This window comes from Aquarana catesbeiana, linkage group LG03, assembly GCF_042186555.1.
Source record: "Aquarana catesbeiana isolate 2022-GZ linkage group LG03, ASM4218655v1, whole genome shotgun sequence".
NCBI classification, from domain to species: domain Eukaryota; kingdom Metazoa; phylum Chordata; class Amphibia; order Anura; family Ranidae; genus Aquarana; species Aquarana catesbeiana.
Genome location: NC_133326.1, coordinates 682,137,389 through 682,162,408, shown reverse-complemented (window position 1 = coordinate 682,162,408; position 25,020 = coordinate 682,137,389). Strand labels below are relative to the sequence as shown.

General features: G+C 41.4%; 1 protein-coding gene across 1 annotated transcript; it reads right to left on the bottom strand.

Annotated features, from left to right (window-relative positions):
- Positions 1-607: 607 nt before the first annotated feature.
- LOC141134129 (extracellular calcium-sensing receptor-like) lies at positions 608-25,020 on the bottom strand. The gene is made up of 7 exons (XM_073623714.1): positions 24,895-25,020; positions 20,147-20,301; positions 18,891-19,182; positions 13,745-14,563; positions 13,429-13,656; positions 1,600-1,723; positions 608-1,512 (listed from the first exon to the last, which is right to left on the bottom strand). The coding sequence occupies exons 1-7, from the start codon at positions 25,018-25,020 to the stop codon at positions 608-610; spliced, it is 2,649 nt and encodes an 882-aa protein (XP_073479815.1).

Here is a 25,020-nt window from a genome sequence, read left to right as displayed (position 1 = left end):
ACTCTGTGCAAAACGAGCTGTACAGTGGAGGTAAGTATGATATGTTTGTTATTTAAAATAAAAAAGACTTTACAATCACTTTAACTGTTAATTAGTTTATTCCATTTTAGTCTACAAATGTTTTCATTTTCTAAAATGTACAAAAAAAATCAAATGTTGCTTCTATGCATTGTAGGAACAGCTCTGAAAAATAGTTAATAAGCATATCCCTATCCCATATTCCTGCCAAAATCTCATACTCTGCTTGTGTAATTGGCTGCCTGCTTTTCACAGAAGTCTACTCTGGTTTGATACAAACAACATTTTCAGGCATCCCCTGCAATAAGAATTTTATTTGGTGAGCCACTCTAAAAGACTCATCCACTTCTAGAGGGATGCAGACACTGCAGGTTTTTCCATTACAACACAGAGATTGCTCAGGTTGTTGTAATGAATTCATACCTTCCCAATCAGAAATCAGTAAGAGAAAGAACATGGTGAAACAAACAACAATTCCTTCAGGAACAGAATAAGTTATGAATCTACAAAATACTTTTGTACTTACAACATAAACAGTTCTATGAATACATAACTGTAGTCCCGCATAAGATAGATGTCTACATTTTTTTCAGCCACAGTTTTTCTTCATCAATAGTCCTTTAGAGTTCATATCTGGTCGAAACAATATGATAAAACATTTTGGCAGGAAAATACAAACCACAAGAGCCCAGCTAGAAGATAAGATGGCAAAGATCTCTGTGGCCACAGTATACTTTCCTCGTGAGCTGAGAGAGGCTGGAATGTAGGAAATCCAAACACTGAGGAAGGCCAACATGCTAAATGTAATATACTTTGCCTCATTGAAGCTGTCAGGTAATCTTCTAGCCAAGAACGCAACAATAAAACTGATGGTGGCTAGGAGACCAAGGTATCCTAACATGGACCAGAATGCTATAGGAGAACCTTCATTGCAGCTCAAAATAATCACCTCTGACTGAGTTTTAGAGTCATACTCTGGAAAAGGTGGTGAAGAAGTAAGCCAAGTCACACAAATGGATACTTGGATTAGTAAACAAAGGACAATGAGTGTGTAGGATACTCGTACACCAGTAAACTTTCTTAACTGACTTCCTGGCTTGGTGGCTTTGAAGGCAATGACGACTGTAATAGTTTTGGCTAGAACACAAGAGATACACAATGAAAAGGCCAAACCAAATGTAACCTGGCGGAGAAGGCACTTATCTAGTTGTGGGTATCCAATGAACGCCAATGAGCAAAGGAAGCAGAGACATAAAGATATGAGTAGAAGACAGCTTAAAGACCAGTTGTTGGCTCGCACTATTGGTGTGGTCCTATAATGGATGAACAATCCCAAAATTCCAAGTGGGACAACCGAGGAGAATATGGCAATGGTAGCCAAGTTCATGCCAAGTGCTTCACTGTAGGAGAGGAACTCAATGGGCCTTGGCAAACATGCATCTTGTTGGAGATTGGGCCACATATCCCAGGTGCAAGGATGGCAATTGACAGCATCTAGAAAAGAAAGATACTGTCAGTATTGTAAAAAGCATAGTTTGTGTGTAGAAAGCTAACACAATCAAACATAATGTTAAAAAGCACCTGTTTCATTGGAGATTTGTCCCTGAGGACATGGTACACACTGGAAACAGCAGATGGGCTTTCCAGGAATGGCCATCTTCATAAATCCTGGAGAACAGCTAGAACTGCACTTTGATGGTGGAACCTTAATGAAAATAAATAGAAAATGCATAAAGGAATCAGAAAATAGATCCAAAAAAATGCAGCAGAATCTGAATGTTAATATGTGGGTAAACCCTGCCATGCAACATAATGAAAGTGGTTCTTAAGGCTGAAGGCTTTTTACTTTCATGCATCTTCTGAACACTCAGGTTAAGTGGTCATTTTAGTAAGAAAGGATGACCAATGAACAATGTAGAGTTGAGACTGGTGGCTAGGGATGAGCCGAACACCCCCCTGTTCGGTTTGCACCAGAACATGCGAACAGGCAAAAAAATTTGTTCGAACATGTGAACACCGTTAAAGTCTATGGGACTCGAACATGAATAATCAAAAGTGCTCATTTTAAAGACTTATATGCAAGTTATTGTCATAAAAAGTGTTTGGGGACCTGGGTCCTGCCCCAGGGGACATGGATCAATGCAAAAAAAAGTTTTTAAAATGGCCGTTTTTTCAGGAGCAGTGATTTTAATAATGCTTAAAGTGAAACAATAAAAGTGTAATATTCCTTTAAATTTCGTACCTGGGGGTTGTCTATAGTATGCACATTTCCCGTGTTTAGAACAGTCTGACAGCAAAATGACATTTCAAAGAAAAATAGTCATTTAAAGTTACTCGCGGCTATTAATGAATTGTCGGTCCGACAATACACATAAGAGTTCATTGATAAAAACGACATGGGAATTCCCCACAGGGGAACCCCGAACCAAAATTAAAAAAAAATGGCATGGAGGGTCCCCCTAAATTCCATACCAGGCCCTTCAGGTCTGGTATGCATATTAAGGGGAACCCCGGGCAAAAGTTTTAAAAAAATGGCGTGGGGGTCCCCCTCAAAATCTATACCAGACCCTTCATGTTTGGTATGGATAGTAAGGGGAAGCCCGCACCAAAATTTTAAAAAGAAATGGCGTGGGGTCCCCCCAAAAATCCATACCAGACCCTTATCCGAGCACGCAATCTGGCAGGCCGCAGGAAAAGAGAGAACGCCCCCCCTCCTGAACCGTACCAGGCCACATGCCCTCAACATTGGGAGGGTGCTTTGGGGTAGCCCCCCAAAGCACCTTGTCCCCATGTTGATGGGGACAAGGGCCTCATCCCCACAACCCTTGCCTGGTGGTTGTGGGGTCTGCGGGCGGGTGGCTTATCGGAATCTGGAAGCCTCCTTTAACAAGGGGACCCCCAGATCCCGGCCCCCCCGTGTTAAATGGTAAGGGGGTACAAAAGTACCCCTACCATTTCACAAAAAAACTGTAAAAAATGTTAAAAATGACAAGAGACAGTTTTTGATAACTCCTTTATTTAAAGTCTTCTTTTTTCCATCTTCTTTCTTCTATCTTCTTTCTTCTATCTTCCTTCGGTTTCTTCCTCCATCTTCCTTTCACTACCAGTCCCTCATAGGAAGGGTCACTTGCTTTTCACACAAGCAATAAGGCTGACACTCTAAGAAGTACTGGGTGGTCATTTGAACACCATACCATTTGAATACCATATAGGTAGTAGATAGAAGGAATAGTGCTGGAAATGTGCTTGTGTTGTGTGTCTACAGCAACATTTTATTGTACCAGGACATTCAAGACCCCATCCAATTATCCCTATGTGAATGTATTGAGAGGTCAAGCTCACAGATAGTGCCATCACAAGCTGCTAATTGTGCCAACAGTGTTCACTGCTGGCAGAACATAGACACACTGGTTACTGTGACATTACAATAATTAAGGAAATCATACTATAATATCAATTACACAATGGCACGTTCTCTGCCGCAAAATAACAGGTCCATAAGGACTGTAGACCGGGACATAGAAAGAATGTCTAAAAGCATGTCAGTTTTTGGCACAGAGGTTTCCATGGGTGTACACTTTTCTGTTTCCTGTATGCCGCCTACATAGAATAAGAATGAGCCCCTACGCCTGGCACCCAGTGTCCCCGCAAGTGAGGAGAGCAATGACGTTTGGAGTGATGGGTGTTGTTTTGGCTCATACTATGGCATAAATGAGGTTATACAGTATCTCTGATGGAACACAGACAATAATACAAAACTGGTAGATGTTCTACTTCTAATAATAAGTGGGCTGCATATGTGCCCTGTCACAATAAGGTTCTGTTCTTAGTCCCTACTTTGGACACCATGTTCATGTTCTCTCTTTGCCTGCATGGGTTTCTTACAGGTTAATGATGAGCACAAAATGTATTTTGCTGCAAAATTACTAATTTAAAAGCAAAGAAAAAAAAAAATCTTTTCTTTCTCCTGTTTAGTAAGTGGGTTTTTTGTTTGAGAGAAGAAGTCTTCTCATCCAACATCAGTATCTGACCTCACAAATACTCTTTCACCTAAGTGGGCACAAATTCCCACAGACAAGCTCCAGATTCTTGTGGACAGCCTTCTTAGAAAAGTGGAGACTGTTAAAGGGGGTCGGGTGTAGGCAACCTCAATAATATTGTCCATGAGTTTAGAAAAAGATGCCAAACAAGCTTATATACACTCAATGACCACTTTATGAGGTACACCTGTTCAATTGCTTGGTAACACAAATGGCTAATCAGCCAATCACATGGCAGCAACTCAATGCATATAGGCATCTAGACATGGTGAAGATGACTTGCCGAAGTTCAAACAGAGCATCAGAATGGAGAAGAAAGGAGATTTAGGTAACTTTCAACATGGCATGGTTTTTAGTGGCAGACGGGCTGGTCTGAGTATTTCAAAAACTGCTGATCTACTGGGATTTTCACACACAACCATCTCTAGGGTTTACAGAGAATGGTCCGAAAAATACAAAATATCCAGTGAGCGGCGGTTGTGTGGACAAAAATGCCTTGTTGATTTCAGAGGTCAGAGGAGAATGGGCAGACTAGTTTGAGATGATAGAAAGTCAACACTCAACAGTAACTCAAATAGCCACTCGTTACAACCAAAGTGCGCAGAATACACACACACAATACATCGAACCTTGAAGCAGATGGGCTAAAACAGCAGAAGACCACCGGGTGCCACTCCTGTCAGCTAAGAACAGGAAACTGAGGCTACAATTCGCACAGGCTTAACAAAATTGTAGAATAGAAGATTGGAAAAACTTTGCCTGGTCTGATGAGTCTTGAATTCAGCTGCGACATTCAGATGGTAGGGTCAGAATTTGGCATAAACAAGATGAAAGCATGGATCCATCCTGTCTTGTATCAACAATTCAGGCTGGTGGTGGTGGTGTAATAGTGTGGGGGATATTTTCTTGGCACACTTTGAGCCCTTAGTACCAACAGAGCATCGTTTAAATGCCACGGCCTACCTGAGTATTGATGCTGACCATGTCCATCCCTTTATGACTACAGTGTACCCATCTTCTGATGGCTACTTCCAGCAGGATAATGCACCATGTCACAAAGCTTAAATCATCTCACCACTGGTTTCTTGAACATGGCAATGAGTTCACTGTACTCCAATGGCCTCCACAGTCACCAGATCTGAATCCAATAGAGCACCTTTGGGATGTGGTGGAACAAGAGAGTCGCATCATGGATATACAGCTGACAAATCTGCAGCAACTGCGTGATGCTATCATGTCAATATGGACCAAAATTTCTGAGGAATGTGTAGCGCCACCGCCGTGAAAGCCACTTGAAGATGACTGACCCCAAGTCCTGATGATGTAGATGTTCAGTGTCTTCAGCTAGCTTAACAATGGCCCAGAGAGATTTTCTGTGTAATGGCATCCAGTACTGCAAATAGCATGTGTAAAGTGTCTCCTTGTTAAAACGTTAGTGCAAGGAAGGTGTCTGCATAGAATATCTCTTAGGGTGTATAGAGGGTGGGCTTTTGTCCGCTCACCAATCCTGACAATACCAGGCTCAAGGGAATAGAGAGTTCTAGGATAGGGTCCTGTAGAATCTGTCACCAGGGAAGGGTGCCTGACCGCATACCTTGCGATGTTGGGATTCAGCAGGATCTGTGTTGAGGACAATGAGGATGACCCCCAATGGTCACTTAACCGACAGGAAGCTGGCAAAAAGGGATCCGCTCACACATCCGCCAAAGACTTTACACACTGAGAAGGCCGCATCGCTGTTTGCAACCAGAGTCTGGGTTCTTGCTCCCAGCTTAAGGCCATGGCCCCAAGAGGGCGCATACTCCCCAACCCAGGCTATATATAACTCCCAGAATTCTGCTCTCTCTCTCCAGCCAACTGGAACTTGTAGTCCACAATGGTCTGACCCCAAGTTAAAGCTGGCTCTTCAGACTACATGTCCCAAGATCCTTTGCTCTTTTCTTGGATTTCACTTTCTTTGCATTCAGGAGGTGACAATACAGTGTCCAAGCTAAGCACTAGAGGGAACAGACTTACTGTGGCTGATGTTAAAGAGAATCCCCCGATGACATGGCAATTTAGCCAGCACCTGGCTCCAAATGTTTACAACACCTTGTTGAATCTATGCCACAAAGAATTAAAGCAGTTCTGAAGGCAAAAGGGGGTCCAACCTGGTACTGGAATGGTGTACCTAATAAAGTGGCTGGTGAGTGTATTTACAGTCAGATCCATAAATATTGGGACATCTACACAATTCCAATCTTTTTGGCTCTATATACCACCACAATGGATTTGGAATTAAACAAACAAGATGTGCTTTAACTGCAGACTTTCAGATTTAATTTGAGGGTATTTACATCCAAATCAGGTGAACGGTGTAGGAATTACAACAGTTTGTATATGTGCCTCCCACTTTTTAAGGAACCAAAAGTAATGGGACAATTGGCTGCTCAGCTGTTCCGTGGCCAGGTGTGTGTTATTCCCTCATTATCCCATTTACAAGGAGCAGATAAAAGGTCCAGAGTTAATTTCAAGTGTGCTATTTGCATTTGGAATCTGTTGCTGTCAACTCTCAATATGAGATCCAAAGAGCTGCCACTATCAGTGAAGCATGCCATCATTAGGCTGAAAAAACAAAACAAACCCAAACCCATCAGAGAGATAGCAAAAACATTAGGTGTGGCCAAATCAACTGTTTGGAACATCCTTAAAAAGAAAGAACGCACCGGTGAGCTCAGCAACACCAAAAGACCCGGAAGACCATGGAAAACCAATGTGGTGGATGACCGAAAAATTATTTCCCTGGTGAAGAAAACACCCTTCACAACAGTTGGCCAGATCAAGAACACTCTCCAGGAGGTAGGTGTATGTGTGTCAAAGTCAACAATCAAGAGAAGACTTCACCAGAGGGAATACAGAGGGTTGACCACAAGCTGTAAACCATTGGTGAGCCTCAAAAACAGGAAGGCCAGATTAGAGTTTGCCAAACAACATTTAAAAAAGCCTTCACAGTTCTGAAACAACATCCTATGGACAGATGAGACCAAGATCAACTTGTACCAGATTGATGGGAAGAGTATGGAGAAGGAAAGGAACTGCTCATGATCCAAAGCATACCACCTCATCAGTGAAGCATAGTGGTGGTAGTGTCATGGTGTGGGCATGTATGGCTGCCAATGGAACTGGTTCTCTTGTATTTATTGGTGATGTGACTGCTGACAAAAGCAGCAGGATGAATTCTGAAGTGTTTTGGGCAATATTATCTGCTCATATTCAGCAAAATGCTTCAGAACTCATTGGACGGTGCTTTACAGTGCAGATGGACAATGACCCGAAGCATACTGCGAAAGCAACCAAAGAGTTTTCTAAGGGAAGGAAGTAGAATGTTATGCAATGGCCAAGTCAATCACCTGACCTGAATCCGATTGTGCATGCATTTCACTTGCTGAAAACAAAACTGAAGGGAAAATGCCCCAAGAACAGGCAGGAACTGAACACAGTTGCAGTAGAGGCCTGGCAGAGCATCACCAAGGATGAAACCCAGCGTCTGGTGATGTCTATGCGTTCCAGACTTCAGGCTGTAATTGACTGCAAAGGATTTGCAGCCAAGTATTAAAAAGTGAAAGTTTGATGGATGATTGTTAATCTGTCCCATTACTTTTGGTCCCTTAAAAAGTGGGAGGCACGTATACAAACTGTTGTAATTCCTACACCGTTCACCTGATTTGGATGTATCTACCCTCAAATTAAAGCTGAAAGTCTGCAGTTAAAGCACATCTTGTTTGTTTAATTTCAAATCCATTGTGGTGGTGTATAGAGCCAAAAAGATTAGAATTGTGTCAATGTGCCAATATTTATGGACCTGACTGTATGTATATATATATATATATATATATATATATATATATATATATATATATATATATATACACTATTTTACCAAAAGTATTGGGACACCTGCCTTAGTTCCAGTGTTCCAGTGAAGGGAACTCTTAAGGAGTCAGCATTCCAAGACATTTTGGACAATTTCATGCTCCCAACTTGGGAACAGTGTGGGGATGGCCCCTTCCTGTTCCAACATGACTGCATACCAGTGCAGAAAGCAAGGTCCAATAAGACATGGATGAGTCCTGACCTCAACCCGATAGAACACCTTTGGGATGAATTTGAGCGGAGACTGCAGGCCAGGCCTTCTCGTCCACATTAGTGCCTGACCTCACAAATGCGCTTCTGGAAGAATTCAATAGACACACTTCTAAATCTCGTGGACAGCCTTCCCAGAAGAGTTGAAGCTGTTATAGTTGCAAAGGGTGGGCCAACTCAATAATGACCCCTACGGACTAGGATTGAGATGCCATTAAAGTTCATGTGTGTGTATAAAGGCAAGCATCCCAATACTTTTGGTAATATAGTGTATATAACTAGCAACACTTTTTAGTGTTCTGCCAGTACCTAGCCTTTTCACTCAGCAGCAGGTTTCCATAGAAGAGAGAGCAAGAGAAAGAGAGAGAGAAAGAAAGAAAAAAAGAATGAAAGAAAGAAAGAAAGAAGGAGCTCTGAGCATTCGCAACTCTGTGGTCCCAAAATCTTACCTGGCCAACCGTATATCTGTTATTTTTAGCACTTCGTAATACCATTTACTTCATACACATTTTCAGCACTTCTTACCTGTTTTTCCTTCTTCCCACAGTTACCAAAAGAAAGGAAAATCACATTATGGTATTACACCATGTAACATGTTCTTAACCATACACATTACATGCTTTACAGCTCCACAAGGTGTTTCCACTGACAGCACTCCAGTAGCGTAGTCTTTTGCATTGCCATGTATACAAAGCACTCCCACGTGGTCTGTGCCAAGCTTGGCAAGGCCCACCAGACTGGCATAAACCAATGTGACATGCTTTCCAGTGTCTCAAAAATACCTCTACCGGATGTCTTTCCATTGTAATAGGACATATCTGCTTTCCAGTCTCATTTCCTTGGTGTGCCCTTTACCATGTGTATGTGGAAAAAGGTGACACAAGGTGACCGAGGTGACACAAACACACTGTTCACAATCCTGCATGGGCTGACTGTCACATTCTGTGAGCGTTTCCCGCACCACACTCAAAACACACTGCCTTTGTGATCTGCTGTGGGTGCCAATGTAGGGCTAATGGCACTCCAAATGCAGATAGCAAATGCAGTGTGATTGCAGGCACCAAAATTGCATGCTACTGCAGTACCATGCGCTTTAGTGCGTTTTTTAAAAGTAGTGCAATTACTACTTTTACTTTCAATCATTTTTATTGAGTTTTTCATAAAGGAAAATACCAAAATAAAGCAAAACATTGCATTTTAATTAGACAAAATGTTACGTTATTAAGTCACACAACGGTGGAATTATCTATTGCAAAGAGGAGCTTATGTTGTTCCATTTAGAGATCCAAGTATTAAGCCCTACTTATAATCTCTCAGAATTGGTTAGAGGGGCTTACAATAGTCAAAGGGAATATGAGGAAAGATATGTCTCCTCGTTAGGGTCGATGCATCTGGATGGGAGATGTGCCATCCTTTTCCATTTTGTCTATTGGATTCCTTTTCCATTCCTTTGCGTTAGATTCAGAAGAGCACATTAACAAGGGTGAGTAACAATTATGATTATAGGTACAGTGAAACAAAGGCACAACATATATCATTTGAAAGCTTTTCACCAGTGTACTATCTTTCTATATATATTTATCTACCTATTGTTTGAAGACATTATCAGATTGCTCTCCCATGACACTTGGCACGTCATTTACTGAGTGCTCCTTTCTAGACATAAGTTGGCTTTGATGCACGTTTTTCTTCCTAATTGGTTGGTATGTCAAAATGAATGTGTTGCACTCCCACCTAATCAAAATGCAAATAATGTTCATGCTCTTTTCTCCTTTTTTTTGAACAGGATCTCTGTTTTAAAGTCAAGAATGTAAGGTCCTGAGGAAGCAAAGATGTGAAACGCGTCGACTTCTTGACATTGTATTAACAGAGATCGATAACTAATGACCGATCAAATTGATTGGAGGTCATATTGATTAGAGCCATATAATTGAATTGATTTTACTTGTAAAATACTTTTTAAATAATTTGTAATAAAGATATTTAGTATATTTTGTTTCAATGTCCTTCACCGGTACCGTTAAAGTCTGTCACACCAGTCCTATCCTCTATAATTGTACCAGTGTAAAATATTGCAAAATGTGGTAGATATAATAGCTAATCTATAGAGTTTGAAGTGATCTGGAGTGTTGCATCATCTAAACCTTACATCACGAATAAGCAGATTTTACATGTATACTTTGAATAACCTGTGTAGTATTTATAAGAAATCCATAGGTTACAAGACAAAGAGAATTTGTGAAACTTAACATTTTTTAATGCATGGTTGGATACTACATTCAACAGGTTAGGAGCTGTAAGGGTGGAGTCAGGTGATCTATGTTCCGTGCCACCTGGACGGCTGTCTGGGTGGACGTGTGTCATGTGCCCCGGGCTGCTAGGCCGGAGATTGGGCCTATCATGGGGGCATCTGGCTGCTAGGCTGTCTGAGGGCCTATCCAGAAGCAAGAGAGCAACGCAGGGTTGGGATTGTGGCTTGCAGTCCAACCAAAAGTGATGGTACTGCTGGCTGGAGAACCTGTCAGTGGTCTGAGGTAGAAGGGAAGCTGTCGCCACTAAGGGACCAACCACCTTATTACCAGGGACCACAGTGAGTAACTAAGCAGTATTCTCACCGCACGGGCACGGTGGAGAATCGAAAAGGCGGTGATCAATTCAGGGACCCAACCAGCGGAGATGGTGCTTGCAGAGCAGCCTTGTTTGTCAAGCCAGGGACCAAGCAGGCCAGTGGGGTGAAGCTTGAGAAGTATCAAGAGTGTGCGGGGTGAGGCTTGAGGAAGATACCACTGTAAAGATTGGAGGAGCTCAAGGGATTCAGTGGCCGTGAATCAGAGTGTTTAGTGAGAGACCGGGAGCTCAGTGTACTGAAGAACTACAAGGAGAAGTTGTAGTGAAGGTGAAAGAACTGTTATGCTTTGTGGTAGGAATTGTTAAAGACTGTTGCCATAGGAGACAGCATTCCTGCACATGCAGATGTGGCTTCTTGCTGGAGGCCTTTCCCTGCACGGCTGTCCTCCTACTGAAGTCTCTGAGTCTGCTATTTGAACTTGCAACTACTCAAGGGTGTCCTGGCCCTAACCCTCTTTCCCCCATAAAAGTTTGTAAGAGAAATAAACATCTCTTTTTCATTCAAGAAGTGTCTGGCGCCCAATAACTTTATCCATCTTGCACCCACTATGCCTCACAACCCACAACATACAGAAGAATGTCAGCTATATCTGGACCTGGAGGTTCTCATCAGACTGAAGGAGGCTGGAGACCTTGCTACAGAGGATATGGATAATAAGGGTTCTGGCTGCTTTGGGTATAGTATCTAGGTTTAGGTATAGCAGCGCTAAGTTAATATCAGGTTGTACAGGTGAAGTGGTAAATTCAGAGATCAATTTGAAGATTTGGCTCAAGTATGATGTGACAGATGGGCACTACCATAGTATGTGTACTAATGTGCCAGTGGAGCCGCATTGGCGCCAACAGTTAGCTGGTGTATTAGGGAATATTTTAGAAAGTTTAAAGGGTGTAAGGTACCACCTGCGGAGTATATTTTGGTACAATTGCCAGTGATCCATGCAAAGCGATGCTTTATAGGTTTCTTTAATAGCTTTTTGCCATGTGATATTGGGGAACGTGAACCCTAAGTCGTGCTCCCATTTGTGGATAGTTGTTGTTCTGTTAAAGTCGTGGGACCGGCTAATAATTTTGTAGACAAGGGAGATGCCTTTTACAATTGGTGAGTTTCCTTCATAGTACCGGACTACTGATTGTGGCAGACTAATTTCCATTTGTAGCATGTTTCGCTTAGCGAGATAGTATATTTGGATATATCTAGTATTCAGCGGATGGTAGATTAAATTTGTGTTGGAGAGTAGGGAATGGAAGGATGGAGTTACCATCTAGTATGTCCTTGATGTGTCGTATATCCTCCTTTTCCCATAGGGTTAGGTTTATATGTGATATGTAGATCTGTAGATATTGGGTAAGTAGTGGGAGGGGATAGTTTGTGGTCTTGTAGCAAAAATTTTTTGCACATTTGCAGGTTGCGTCGATGGTAGCCTGGATGGCTGGAAATGGGGATTAATTCATTTTTTGTCCATTTAGTATGGTTAATAGTAGTACTTTGGTGTCTACAGTTGGGAATGCTTCGCATTTTAAGATTGACCAGGTTTTGTTGCTATCAATTTTCCACCAGTAAGTTTGGTCTAGTGGTAAATATTAGGGACAGATAGACCTCCAGCTTGGATGTGTTTATTCATAGTACGAAGGCACATCTGGGCTTAGAGCCTTTCCATATAAAGTTGGTAAGTGCTGAGGTATGGGAATTGGTATGGTTTGGAAAAGGTAGAGAAGTTCAGGGAAAGTTATCATCTTGAAAGTAGCTACTCTTCCTATTTTTTCTACAATTTCTACTTTAGCGAATGGACTGAATAATCCCACTGCACGGGAACATGCAGAAATCACACAAGAACAGGTGTTGTGTTCCTGCGCATTCCTGATGTGAACCTGTCCTAAACAAAATCACTAAAATAAAACTGACACAGAACCATTTTCCCTCTAGTTCAGGGGTGCCCAACCTTTTGAAGAGCGAGGGCCACTTAAGCAACTTGGTAACTGGTCACGGGCCACAATGAGCTGAGCGGGCAGATGACAAGTCTGTGTCCTCTCTGCATATGCACAGTAGACACCGATACAGCCTGCTCTACTCTATGGGCCTTCCGATCTGTCCAGATGGAAAAGGACGGATCTCGTTCTGTTTTTTTTAACGGATCGGATTGGAGGTAGGCGGGTGTACATGGACTCAAGTCCGTTTACATCTGACGCTCCATAGAGGTAAATGGATGGTTTGATTGAGTTGGACCAATCGTTTGAAAGCAGCCTAAGGCTTCCTCTACCACTTCATTCACAACACTGATACTTGGGATGGCGGGTCAGCAATCCGCGATATGTGCTTGCCAACCAGCCATCCCAGTGCAAAAGGTCACAGACCACATCAGAGAGCTCCGCGGGCCACATGTGTCCCCAGGCCACAGGTAGGGCACTGCTCTAGCTAGTATTTGACCAAACTGTCTGTGTTTGTATGATTGTCGTGGTGACAGAAAATTTGAAGTTACTCATGGGCAGGGACAGATATACTGTATATGGTTCTTCGTATTTTGTAAACTATATAGACAGAAAAACAATAAATGATAAGCTTCCTAAAGAAGATAAATCTACATAGAATGAGTATTTATTTTTTTATCTGGTGCAATCGTACCATTGTTTTGTTATTAACCCATACAATGCCAGCATGGTTTAGACTCATGATGTTCTCATCTGTGGAGCTGGAGTCATATCTTCCTACTGTAACTTGCTCCAAGGACCCAGTAGAACTTATCTGCCAGTTCACAATATCATAAAGGGCAGGAGGATCCCCATTGCCATCAAAAAATATGTTTGTCTTGTCTTTAGTCTGAAACCTTGTTGTTTTAATATAATGGAGAAGCTGGAAAACAACATTAAGAAGAAAGATATTTAAAGAAAAACAAACAAAACATATAATTAATCGACTTTGAGAAAAATAAGTAACATACTTGCCAAGGGTCAAATGACAAAATGTTTGCACATCCATTATGAAATGGGCCTTTTCCTGTCTGGCAGTGAAGTAGACTGTGTAAGGCCCATGCAAACGCATAAACTGAAGTGTAGACCATGAAGGTTGCTCCAAAATCAACTTTCAGCATTGACTTCCCTAGATTTTCTTCTCCAGTGCAATCATGTGCTGTTTTGTTACTTGTCCTGTCATCCAAATTCAGGTGGTTAATCCATCTGCAAGAAAAAAGTTGCTCCCAAAACTCTATTATGAATGAATCATTTGGAGCTTTTGATGGGTGTAAGCTGTTCAGATACTCCATAAATCCTGGCAACTGCCCTGCATGGACAGCAAACCCAAGAGTGCCCATCAAGACTTGCTGATACTTTTCTTTAGAAAGAAGATTGGAGGTTGACCATGCTTCACTGGCTATCCAAATTCTATCAGTCACATTCTGTTTTGCTAACTCTTCTACAACTGGTAAAAATTCTGGTTTGGAGGCCAACACTGCCACAACTTTGGCTGTTGACCCCTTGATAACTTTGATAATGTGTGGAGCATTCCTGTTGGCCTGGCCGGTCATAATTGTTTCTATGAAAGCTACACATGCACCAGCATTTATAAATTCCTGCTTTACCGCCTGGAGACTTAGTTGACCATAGTCATTATCACTTGCTAGAAAGCCAACCCATGACCAACCAAAATATAGGATTAAGTTAGCAAGACCTTGGGACTGAAAAACATCACTAGGTATAGTACGAAAGAAAGAAGGAAATATTTTTCTGTTGCTGAGAGTTGGGCTGGTTGAGGAGTAGCTTATCTGTGGATGTAAAAAATTTACAGGAATCATATTATCATGTCTAAAGTAAAGTCTACAGCCTTGCAAAGATCAATTTGTAAATGTATAGAAAACTGGCTAAAAGAAAGAATTAAGAGAGTAGTGGTTAATGACTCTTATGCCCCGTACACACGGTCGGACTTTGTTCGGACATTCCGACAACAAAATCCTAGGATTTTTTCAGACGGATGTTGGCTCAAACTTGTCTTGCATACACACGGTCACACAAAGTTGTCGGAAAATCCGATCGTTCTAAACGCGGTGACGTAAAACACGTACGTCGGGACTATAAACGGAGCAGTGGCCAATAGCTTTCATCTCTTTATTTATTCTGAGCATGCGTGGCACTTTGTCCGTTGTATTTGTGTACACACGATTGGAATTTCCGACAACGGATTTTGTTGTTGGAAAATTTTATATCCTGCTCTCAAACTTTGTGTGTCGGAAAATCCGATGGAAAATGTCCGATGGAGCCCACACACGATCGGAATTTCCGACAACACGCTCCGATCGGACATTTTCCATCGGAAAATCCGACTGTGTGTACGGGGCATGACTCTGAATGGTCTAAGGTTATCAGTGGTGTACCCCAAGGTTCAGTGCTGGGACCTTACTTACTAATATCTTTATAAATCATATAGGGTCTGGGATTAAAAGTACAATTTCAGTCTTTGCAGATGACACTATGCTATGCAGTGGAATAACCTTGTTACAGGATGTTCCCAATTTACAAGCCGACCTCAATGCACTGTCTAATTGGGTAACTAAGTGGCAAATGAAGTTTAATGTTAGTTAGTCAGGTTTAAAAAAGGCACAAGTCCATCTACTTCAACCATAAAAAAAATGTTGATGAATATAAAGTTATGCACCTGGGGGCTAAGAATATGCATGCATCATACATACTAGGGGGAGTACAACTGGGGGAATCCATAGTGGAGAAGGATCTGGGGGTTTTGTTGGATCATAAGCTCAATAATAGCATGCAATGCCAAGCTGCAGTTTCCACAGTAAGCAAAGTCCTTTTTTGTATTAACCTCCCTGGCGGTATGATTATTTCAGATTTTTGATGCTCAAAGCGGTACAATTGTTTTGCATGGAAATTTGGCGTTCTATATTGTAAGCCTGTAATTCTTAGGAATAACACACTTAAATCTGTCCAAACAAGAGTCTAGTAGACAGCCCGGGTATGATAAAGTTTGAAACACAAAATCATAAATTATAATATAATAAATAACTATAAATAATTATAATAAATAATAATATAATAATAAAAATTATTCAATAATAAAGTCAAAAAAACTGAAATTTGCTCAGTTGCAGAATTATTGCTGTTGTTACTTTCAGTGTCTGATGATGAATTTCCCCACAAATCACTATCACTCAATTCTGCACGTGATTCTAATTTATTATCGCTGTTTTCTAGCTGGTCTAAAACCGCTTTTGATGTAAAGGGACGGTTTTGGTTACTATGGACAATCTCCAGTTTTCAGGCAGAAAGAACAGTATTTATAATATAAAACTACATGCAGGGCACTGGACAAACCACTAGGGACAAAAGGGATGTGAAAATATTTGATACAGTAATGTAATCTGTAAGATTACAGTGTACTGTATGTATAGTGTGTGTTTCACTTTTTGAATTTGGCGCCGTGCTCCGTCCCCGTGCATCGCAACGCTCACAGGGAACGGAGCTCGGCGCTGTGATGAATCGAGCAGAGGACGGCTCGCACACACAGCGGGAGGACATTGCAGGATCCTGGGGACAAGGTAAGTAACTACCTGAATCCTGCGATGCGATCCCGAGTGTGGCTCGGGGTTACCGCTTTTGGTACTGAAAATCCACCCCGAGCCACACTCAGGAATTCTGCCAGGGAGGTTAAGAGAGGTATGGACTCCAGAGAGAGAGATATCATTTTGCCCCTGTATAAGTCATTAGTAAGCCCTCATCTGGAATATGCAGTTCAGTTTCGGGCACCAGTTTCCAAAAAGGATATTGGGGAACTGGAGAAAGTGCAGAGAAAGGCAACCAAACTAATAAGAGGCATGGAGCAGCTCAGCTATGAGGAAAGATTAGAGGAACTGAATTTATTCCCTCTTGAGAAGAGGAGATTAAGGGGGGATATGATCAACATGTACAAATACATAAGTGGTCCATATAGTGAACTTGGGGTTGAGTTATTCACTTTATAGTCAACACAGAGGACAAGGGGGCACGCTTTAGCCTAGAGATAAGGGCTTTCATCTCCAAATACGGAAAGGTTTCTTCACAGTAAGAGCTGTGAAAATGTGGAATAGACTCCCTCCAGAGGTGGTTCTGGCCAGCTCAGTAGATTGTTTAATAAAGGCCTGGAATCTTTCCTAAATTTACATAATATAACTGGGTACTAACATTTATAGGTAAAGTTGATCCAGGGAAAATCTGATTGCCTCTTGGGGGATCAGGAAGGAATTTTTCCCCTGCTGTAGCAAATTGGATCATGATTTGCTGGGGTTTTTCGCCTTCCTCTTGATCAACTGCAGGTGAAGGATTGTGTACATGGGATTGTATTTATTTTTTGGTTGAACTAGATGTCTTTTTTCAACCTGACTATGTAACTATGTAACTATATTAGACATACTGAATAAACAAGGAAACTTTGATCCATGGAAGTTTGGTTCCACCTATGTATGTATAGGATGTAACGTACATTTAAGAGGATATAAGAAGATCACGTTTCTTGGGAAGAACATCACCATCTGATTATGAAGAAAAAGGTATAAGACATCAAAAAAAGCTATATTATATCTGGCCCCCAGTGCACTCCCCTAGGCGAGGGTGACATCACTGTGCCTCACTGCAGTATCCTGTTAAATCTGTGGATCCCACAGTATGTTTTCAAATCATGGGGTGGGGTCTTCCCAGTCAAGTTGACTTGAATGTACATGACATGGAAAAATCTAATGTCTAGGAGAGTCTTTTGAGTTCTAAAGCATTACATAAATAAATGTGGCCCATTAAAAAAAAAAGAAGTAAAGCTTAGTAGGATTTTTATGTTCATTCATTTTCTTGTCTTACCTGTAGGCCATTTGCCCCCCCAACCCCGCCCCAGAAGAATGGCCACAAAACTCTCAGTTAGCAACCCCTACATCCTGCCTTGTTGCTAGCACCTGAAAACAATTGTTTTTCATTCCTTTTATTCTGGAAGTGAGCAGCCAATGATTTTCCCAAGCAACAAGATGGAATGTGGGTGTTGTTAATTGGGATTTTTTTTTGGCCTGGCTTCTGGGGGTCCAAATGGCCTTCATGTATGACTATAAAATGAAGAGCAAGAAAGGGGAAATCTTTCAATGGAAACACTTGTTTTGGTGACAACGGTCTCAGAGGATATTCCTGGCATTTTTTTGAATGATATGCTCTCACTTTCCATTGAATCTCCAGAAAGTTTCTTACAATGTTTCTAAACCGTACCGTTTTCCTATATCTCAAAATTAGCTACCACTTATCTATTCTGTCTCATTATGGGTTTACCTTTGCCTGGACAATTCTAGATATTTCAGGCTGGGTTCACATTGGAGAATGCAGCGGCTCACAGCAGGAGTCCAGTGTGTCTCCATTCACCATTGCAGGTCCGATTTCAGTCTGAATTTTGGGCTGAATTCGGACCTGAAATGGACCAAAGAATGCATAGGGCTCCTGCGCAATTTGCACCGGAGCCGCTGTGGAGATGTGTGAACCGGCTCCATAGAAAGCCGGTCACAATCTCCTGCTATGCGAACTTGATGCGGGGTAACATGCATCCAATTCGCAATAGTGTGAACCCAGCCTAAAGCAGAACTTCAGCCAGCAATAAACACAATAATAACAAGTAGGTCATTAAGAAACAAAATAACAAAACCAGCTGCAATGTTTAGCTCTAATTTGGACATTTAACTAGCAATACTTTTTTATGCTGCTAGATGTCTGCAGCCTGATGGCCAGCGCCATTCCACTGGTTATCCTAGACCTTCTTTCTCCCAGCCTGTGACTAGATAGTGAAAAGAGAATTAGCCCATGGTGTGCTCATCTCTCTGTCACTCTGCTCTCTTCTCCTATCAGTATTATTCTTGTCAGCACAAGAAATGATTGGCTGTTTGTTCTGCTTCTTCCTCTCACACTCCAGCTTTGTTATTCAGGGTCTACAAGAGGGTACAATCTGGTCAAATTCAGGTAGTGCATTGCTTGTATTAAAAGAATACATTTAATAATGTAATAATGAATACATAGTAGCATTAAGGTGTATCTTTTATATCTTGCCCAGGGTTCAGCTTTAAGAAAAGTATTAGTTTGTACCTGTGGATATCTATAAAGACCTAAAATGTGTGCCATTAGAATGGAGCGTGTAGACGCAGAGTCACCAATGATACCAGCAAGAGTTCCTGTTTGTTCACACTGATAATTTGGAATGCTTTCTTTTCCTCCGGATAACATCCACAGAGTTCCTTCTACTGCCCGTCTGAGTACAGTACAAGTGTCAAAGATCTGGTAGCCCAGGGTGATATTGGGAAGAAGGCCTGGATTCTTGTTAATCTCCTCTATGGCGTATATCATGGCTTGCATTCTCTGGTAATTGTCAAGTTCAAGGCTAGTGAAATGAATAAAAATAATTATGCTCTTTATATATTTCATAAAGCATACAAAAAAACAGGGTTAGTTAGTCAATGTCCAGCTTCCTCCAACCTATGCACATCCATGAATTCAGTGTACCATTTCTAAACATGTGACTCTCATATAAAACAGGTAGGACAGTGAGAGTTAGTGCTAATAGATTATTTATTTTGTAGGATGCATAGAATTCTTTATGTGCCTAGAAAAAGAAATCTTTCCAGTCCTTAATGCACTTACATAATAAATGTTTTATAATGACTAATTGTTTTTAAAGGGTAGTTTACCTTTAAAATAAAATTTTCAACACATTCAAGTGTCCCCAGTAGGTTACAAATCATGTTGAAGAGCAGTAAAGTTGAACTTTGTTTAAATTTCATACCTATAGGCCAACTGTACCCTCCGCAAATCCTGACCAAAAAAGTAGCATCCAGACCAATTTTAGTCATCCTTCATATAAGCTAGGATAGACTTTATGTTGAGCAAATCATCATCATAGAATGTTATGTTGAGCTCCATCATCACAGGAAGGAGGATGAAATTAGTCCTTCCCCTCATCCACAAATCTGCACATGTGCAGTATTGGGAAGAAGGTCTGCAGTCTGCCTTATGTAGGAGGCCATGGATCCCTGTGGGTGCTACTTTAATGTTATTTTAATGGTGAGCTAACCCTTTACCACTAAAGGTAGGCATGATATGGTACAAATGAGGTGCATTTTCTTATGTTGCTTCTAGGGATGAGCTCAGGCATGTTCGGATCATAGTCCGAGCCCACCTGAGCTATCCCACCAGAATGCTGTAAATATACTTGACCAAACATTAACGGCTATTCTCAACTAAAAGGAGAGACTTGTCCCACTTGTGACTTCATACCTATTGTATTTATTTCTTTAATGTCTCATTAAGCAATAATTTATTTAGTTCTAAAAGTTACATAGACTTACAGCTTGCATTTGAGGTCATCTGGTTTGCTGGTAAATGTGTTTTCAGTATAGCTTCTGTCCACATGAACAGGGAAGGTTCCTCCAATCACCAGATCTCCTGGCTGCCTCAGGTACCCATTGATAGAAACAACTGGCAAGTGGCAACCATGCATAGACTCCAGACAATCCAACACATCAATAAAAAATACATAAAACACCCAAGACTTACAGAATAGCAGGCACATAGTACTGCACAACCCGGTCATGCCATTGTAGCTGAAAAACATTGCTGCTCTGTAGGCCATGTAGAATGTGCCTTTCAGAAATTAAGTATGCTATACCTTCTGTTACCTGCTAGTAATGTACACAGAAGAAGACCATTATATTTATTTTCTACCATGAAGCTCCAGATATTATATACTTCTACAGACCCATTATTTATTTGTGCAGAGTAAACCTTCAGTACCATCAAAAAACTCTACATTTTGGGTAAAATTGCACATGTAAGGAGGCCTTAAGATATCAGTGTTGCACACAACACAAGACCTTCTTCATTCTATTAGTGTTACAGACAAAGCAACACCTTTATTCTGTCCATGTCTTGGAAAAGATGAGTTGTTTTATGTTTTTTAGTGTAACATACAAGAGAAGACTTCCCAGTTCCACCAATATTACATGCAAGAGAAAACCTTAATCGTTGTATTGGCGTTATATACAAGTGACCTTCTGTATAAAAAACACCAAATTGACTATATAACAAAAGAAGCAATTGACAGGTTGCAGTGTTTTGATCTTTGTTGGTCTTAAAGCTGAAGATTACCTTACATTATTCATTGTGAGTAAAAATAAGAAAATTGGAGAGAAGACAAAGAAACAGACAATCAGACTTTTCATGGATAACAGACTTCCATGTATGTGATGCGAGTTGTCTGCCCTTAGAGAAGCTTTAATGTTTAAATGGTGGTCTATGGTAGTCGCTTGTGTGAAGACTCTGATAGTTACTTTTTGATCGAATGGAGAAGTTGGCTTCGGAAGGGTGGAGAGCACGAGTGACACTCAAATTGAGTTACCTTTGTCTCTTGCTTTTTCAGATACCAACAGCTATCAGGCAATACTTCATTACAAGGAGATATCACATACACAATCACTTGCATGACAGCACCACAACAAAGCGTAGCTGACAGGTATTTTATACACTTCAGGTAATTAGACTGAAGGGAATATAAGACTGAATCTGATTATATGATGCAGTTTTTTTTAAAGAGTAAAAATCTCCCAGGATATTATTACCATCATTACTTCATTTTATTTTTCCCTTGTCATAGCTGCCAGTATCAAAGGACACTTTGACAATTGGGTAACAGTTCCTGATGTTGTGTTAATAATAATGTATCACACTCTTCTGTAATGTACAGTTAGTATGATAAAATGCTTTAAAACCCAACTCCAGGGCAAAAAATAAAAATTCCCATGCAGTTGGGCTGTGTCCGCACTGCACACGTCAACTGCTCATTTTGTCTAGGGGTGAGCAGAAAACTTATATTCACCCAATTCTTCATTCCACTGGAAAACAGGGCTCCCCCATGGTCCAGTGGTGGACTGTTCCTGGTCCATAGAGCCTGCTCTGGGCTTGATGATGTCAGGAACAGTCTACAATTCAAGACCACTGGAGTGCGGGGGTGAAGAACAGGTCTTGTGCTGGCTGGGAAGATCGAAGGATCGCCCCTAGACAAAAACAAGCAGTTAACCTGTGCAGTGCAGGCACAGCCCCACTGCATGGGAAAACTTTTTTTTTTGCCCAGAGATGAGCTTTAAAGTGTAACTGTAGGCAAAATAAATAAAATGGTGTGTATGATGCAGTCTTTCAGTATCTTTAAAATTATGGATTTATTCTTCTAAGTTCCCCCTGTAAGAGATTTGTATTACCCTGTAATGGGTCAAGCCGTCCAGCAAAAATGTTAGGTGGGGTGTTTCTAAAAAACGGGGTTTGCATGGACTGATCATACCTGCTCAGCCAATTAATGCTAGATTTTGAACTCCCAGCAACAGGATCAACATATTAATACTGTTTTTTTATGCAGGATTATTACAGATTGGGACACCCTGGTCTTTGATTGACTTAGTCCTGGTTTGCTCAGGACAGGTTACACACATACCCCCTTCTGTCTTGACTCTTTTTTCCTGGTCTCTGTTTTCTCTTCCCTTTATCTTTTCTTTATAGGTAGATGGTCTCTTGGCGTTCCCTGAGTTTTCAGGGGAATTTCCGTCCAGGAGACAATCTTACCCTGTCTTTCCCCACTTCCTCCCTTTGCACCTCTGTGGTTTTACTGTAATTTGATGGTGTTTGTCTAACTTCTGAATGACTCTTTATTTTTAAAAATCTGAAAATAAAGAATAAAAAAACAAAAACAAAAAGCATTGGGTAAGGTTGCAGGAGGTCTCAGCCTCAACTGCTAAATGGCCAGAGCAGCTGTCAATTAAACAACAAAGGGCATTGACTGCAGCGGTTGGGATGAAAGTCAAGGGTAAACACTGAACTGCAGAACTGGAAGCTGATGGGCACCCTATTAAAAAAGAGGCCTCATAAAAAGCAAAAACTGGCTATATCAGTGGGTATTTGTTAAAAATGTAAGTAAATCAATATAACAAAAAAAAACTTGCATAACTACATTTACAAGCCATAAAGGGAGATATCTACACAATTTTATTGTTTGGGCTTACATACACTTTAATTACTCAGTTATCCTAACCACTTCAATACCGGATTGTTTTACCCCCTTTCAGTCCAGGACATTTTTCAGTTTTCTGTTTGTTTGGCCCTTTCAGGTGGGGGGACTCCGCCAAGCGGATCTGAATCTGTCGGCTGATCCCCGCTGAGCAGGCGGATGACAGGTCCGTGTTCGCTCTACTATGCAGAGCGGAAGCGGACATGGCCCACTGTTCTCCATGTGGTGATCGGATGGAAACAGACTGCCTGTCTGTTTCCATTTGACTGTCATCCGATCTACCAAATGTATGGCAAACGGACTGGATTGGATGCTGGCAGGTGTCAGTAGACCAAGCGCATATAATGCACAGGCTACAGGAGAGCAGAGGAATGGCTCTTATGAGTGTCAGACCCCTCTATACTGCTCCTTTACACATAAAGGCAGAACAATAAATAACAAATACAACTTTTAGCAAAGAGAACTGTATGGCAATTCAGCCTGTTCTTTCAAAGAGTTCTTGGTGAATTATAGTTCTATAAGCTTCAGTAACACAAATCCCTGAAGTGGGGAGGGAGGTGAAAGTAGTCCTTTGTTGCTGTGCGGCAGTCCGGTTGATCTTCAACAAACCCTTGATGTTTAATTGCATGCAAGAAAACTTTGGATGGTAAAGTAAAGCAACTGACTCAATAAGTTGTGAATAAACAGCAAACAACAGCAAAACTTCCTGTGTAAATTAAACTGTAACTGGATTCACAGTGATCACTGACTTGATGTTACTTTCTGTGGAACTACAAGCAAAAGCAGAGCAATGGAATGCAAAGATGTCTGTATATAGTGTCTATGATGTTTGGTCTAGATCCTTGGAACTAAAGCTGACAAGGAGTGCGGAAGACAATGGTGTCTATATACAGTGTCTATAAGATTGTTCTGTTGCCCGCTCACCACACTGGAACAGGAGATGATGATGATGATGGTGATGATGATGATAATGATCTCTCAGGAACGTGGCTCAAGGGATGACTTCCGGCCGCGTTACGGCTCACCCGAATCTGATACCACTGCAAGCAGGATGGATGAGATAGGAACAGCTAAGCTAAGGGGAGCTGTTTGCAGGTGTCCCTCCAGATATCCACTGGACAATTCTGCCAGTGCAGGCCACGACTCAGCTGCAGCTTACACTATCAGAGATTCCCTGCACACAGATCCACACTGGCTCCCAAGAGCGCGCGCCAGGCCTCAATCCAACCCTCTTATAGTCTCTCCCATCAACCAGCTGGTAGTTGTAGTGCCACATAATTCAGCCAGAGGGCGAATCCTATCCATACAGACTACATATGCTTTGCCCTGCTTGTCTCTGATTAAGGAAGCAACTGTTCAGCATCACACTCAACACTAGAGGGAAACGGCTCCCCCTACAACAACTCCACACAGTGTCTCCTGATTGCAGGAATAGGTATATATCCAGCTCCTGGCTACAACAGAAACTAAGAAAACCTTTTTTTTTCAAATTTTCAATTTTTTTTAGTTTGTTTACCAAAAAACGAAAAAAATCCAGAGGTGATCAAATAACACCAAAAGAAAGCTCTATCTGTCTCAAAAAATTATAAAAATTTTGGGTAGAGTGTTGCATGACTGCGCAATTGTCATTCAAAGAGTGACAGCGCTAAAAGCAGGTGGGAAGGGGGTGAAAGTGTCCAGTAGGCAAGTGCTTACAAATCAATGTTTTCATCCCTTATATTAGGGGACCAGTGATATCATCCCTCATATTAGTGGAGAATTGATATCATCCCTCATATTTGGGGACCATCAATCCCATCTCTCTGATTGGCTTTTCACCCCCTAATTGGCTGACCTCTAACATATATGGGTCGCCTCCTGTCATCTAAGCAGATGTCTACACTGTATTTAGGGTCTGTTCACAAAATGGCATTGCAGCAACACGTGTTACCTGTGTTGGTGCGATGTGGTGAAATTTTTTCTAAATGGCACCTCAGTTCACCTTGTGACAGGTGGTCATTGGATCACTTCTAATATACTGGTCTCAGGAGCAAAAATACATACCAAGACATCCTGATTGTCGCTCTGCCGGACTGGTACAGTGATTTCCGTCTCCCTCAGATGCACAGAGCCACATCGATGGACGGCATAGCAGAAGCAGGAAACTTCCACCTTGGACGTCGCCGACAT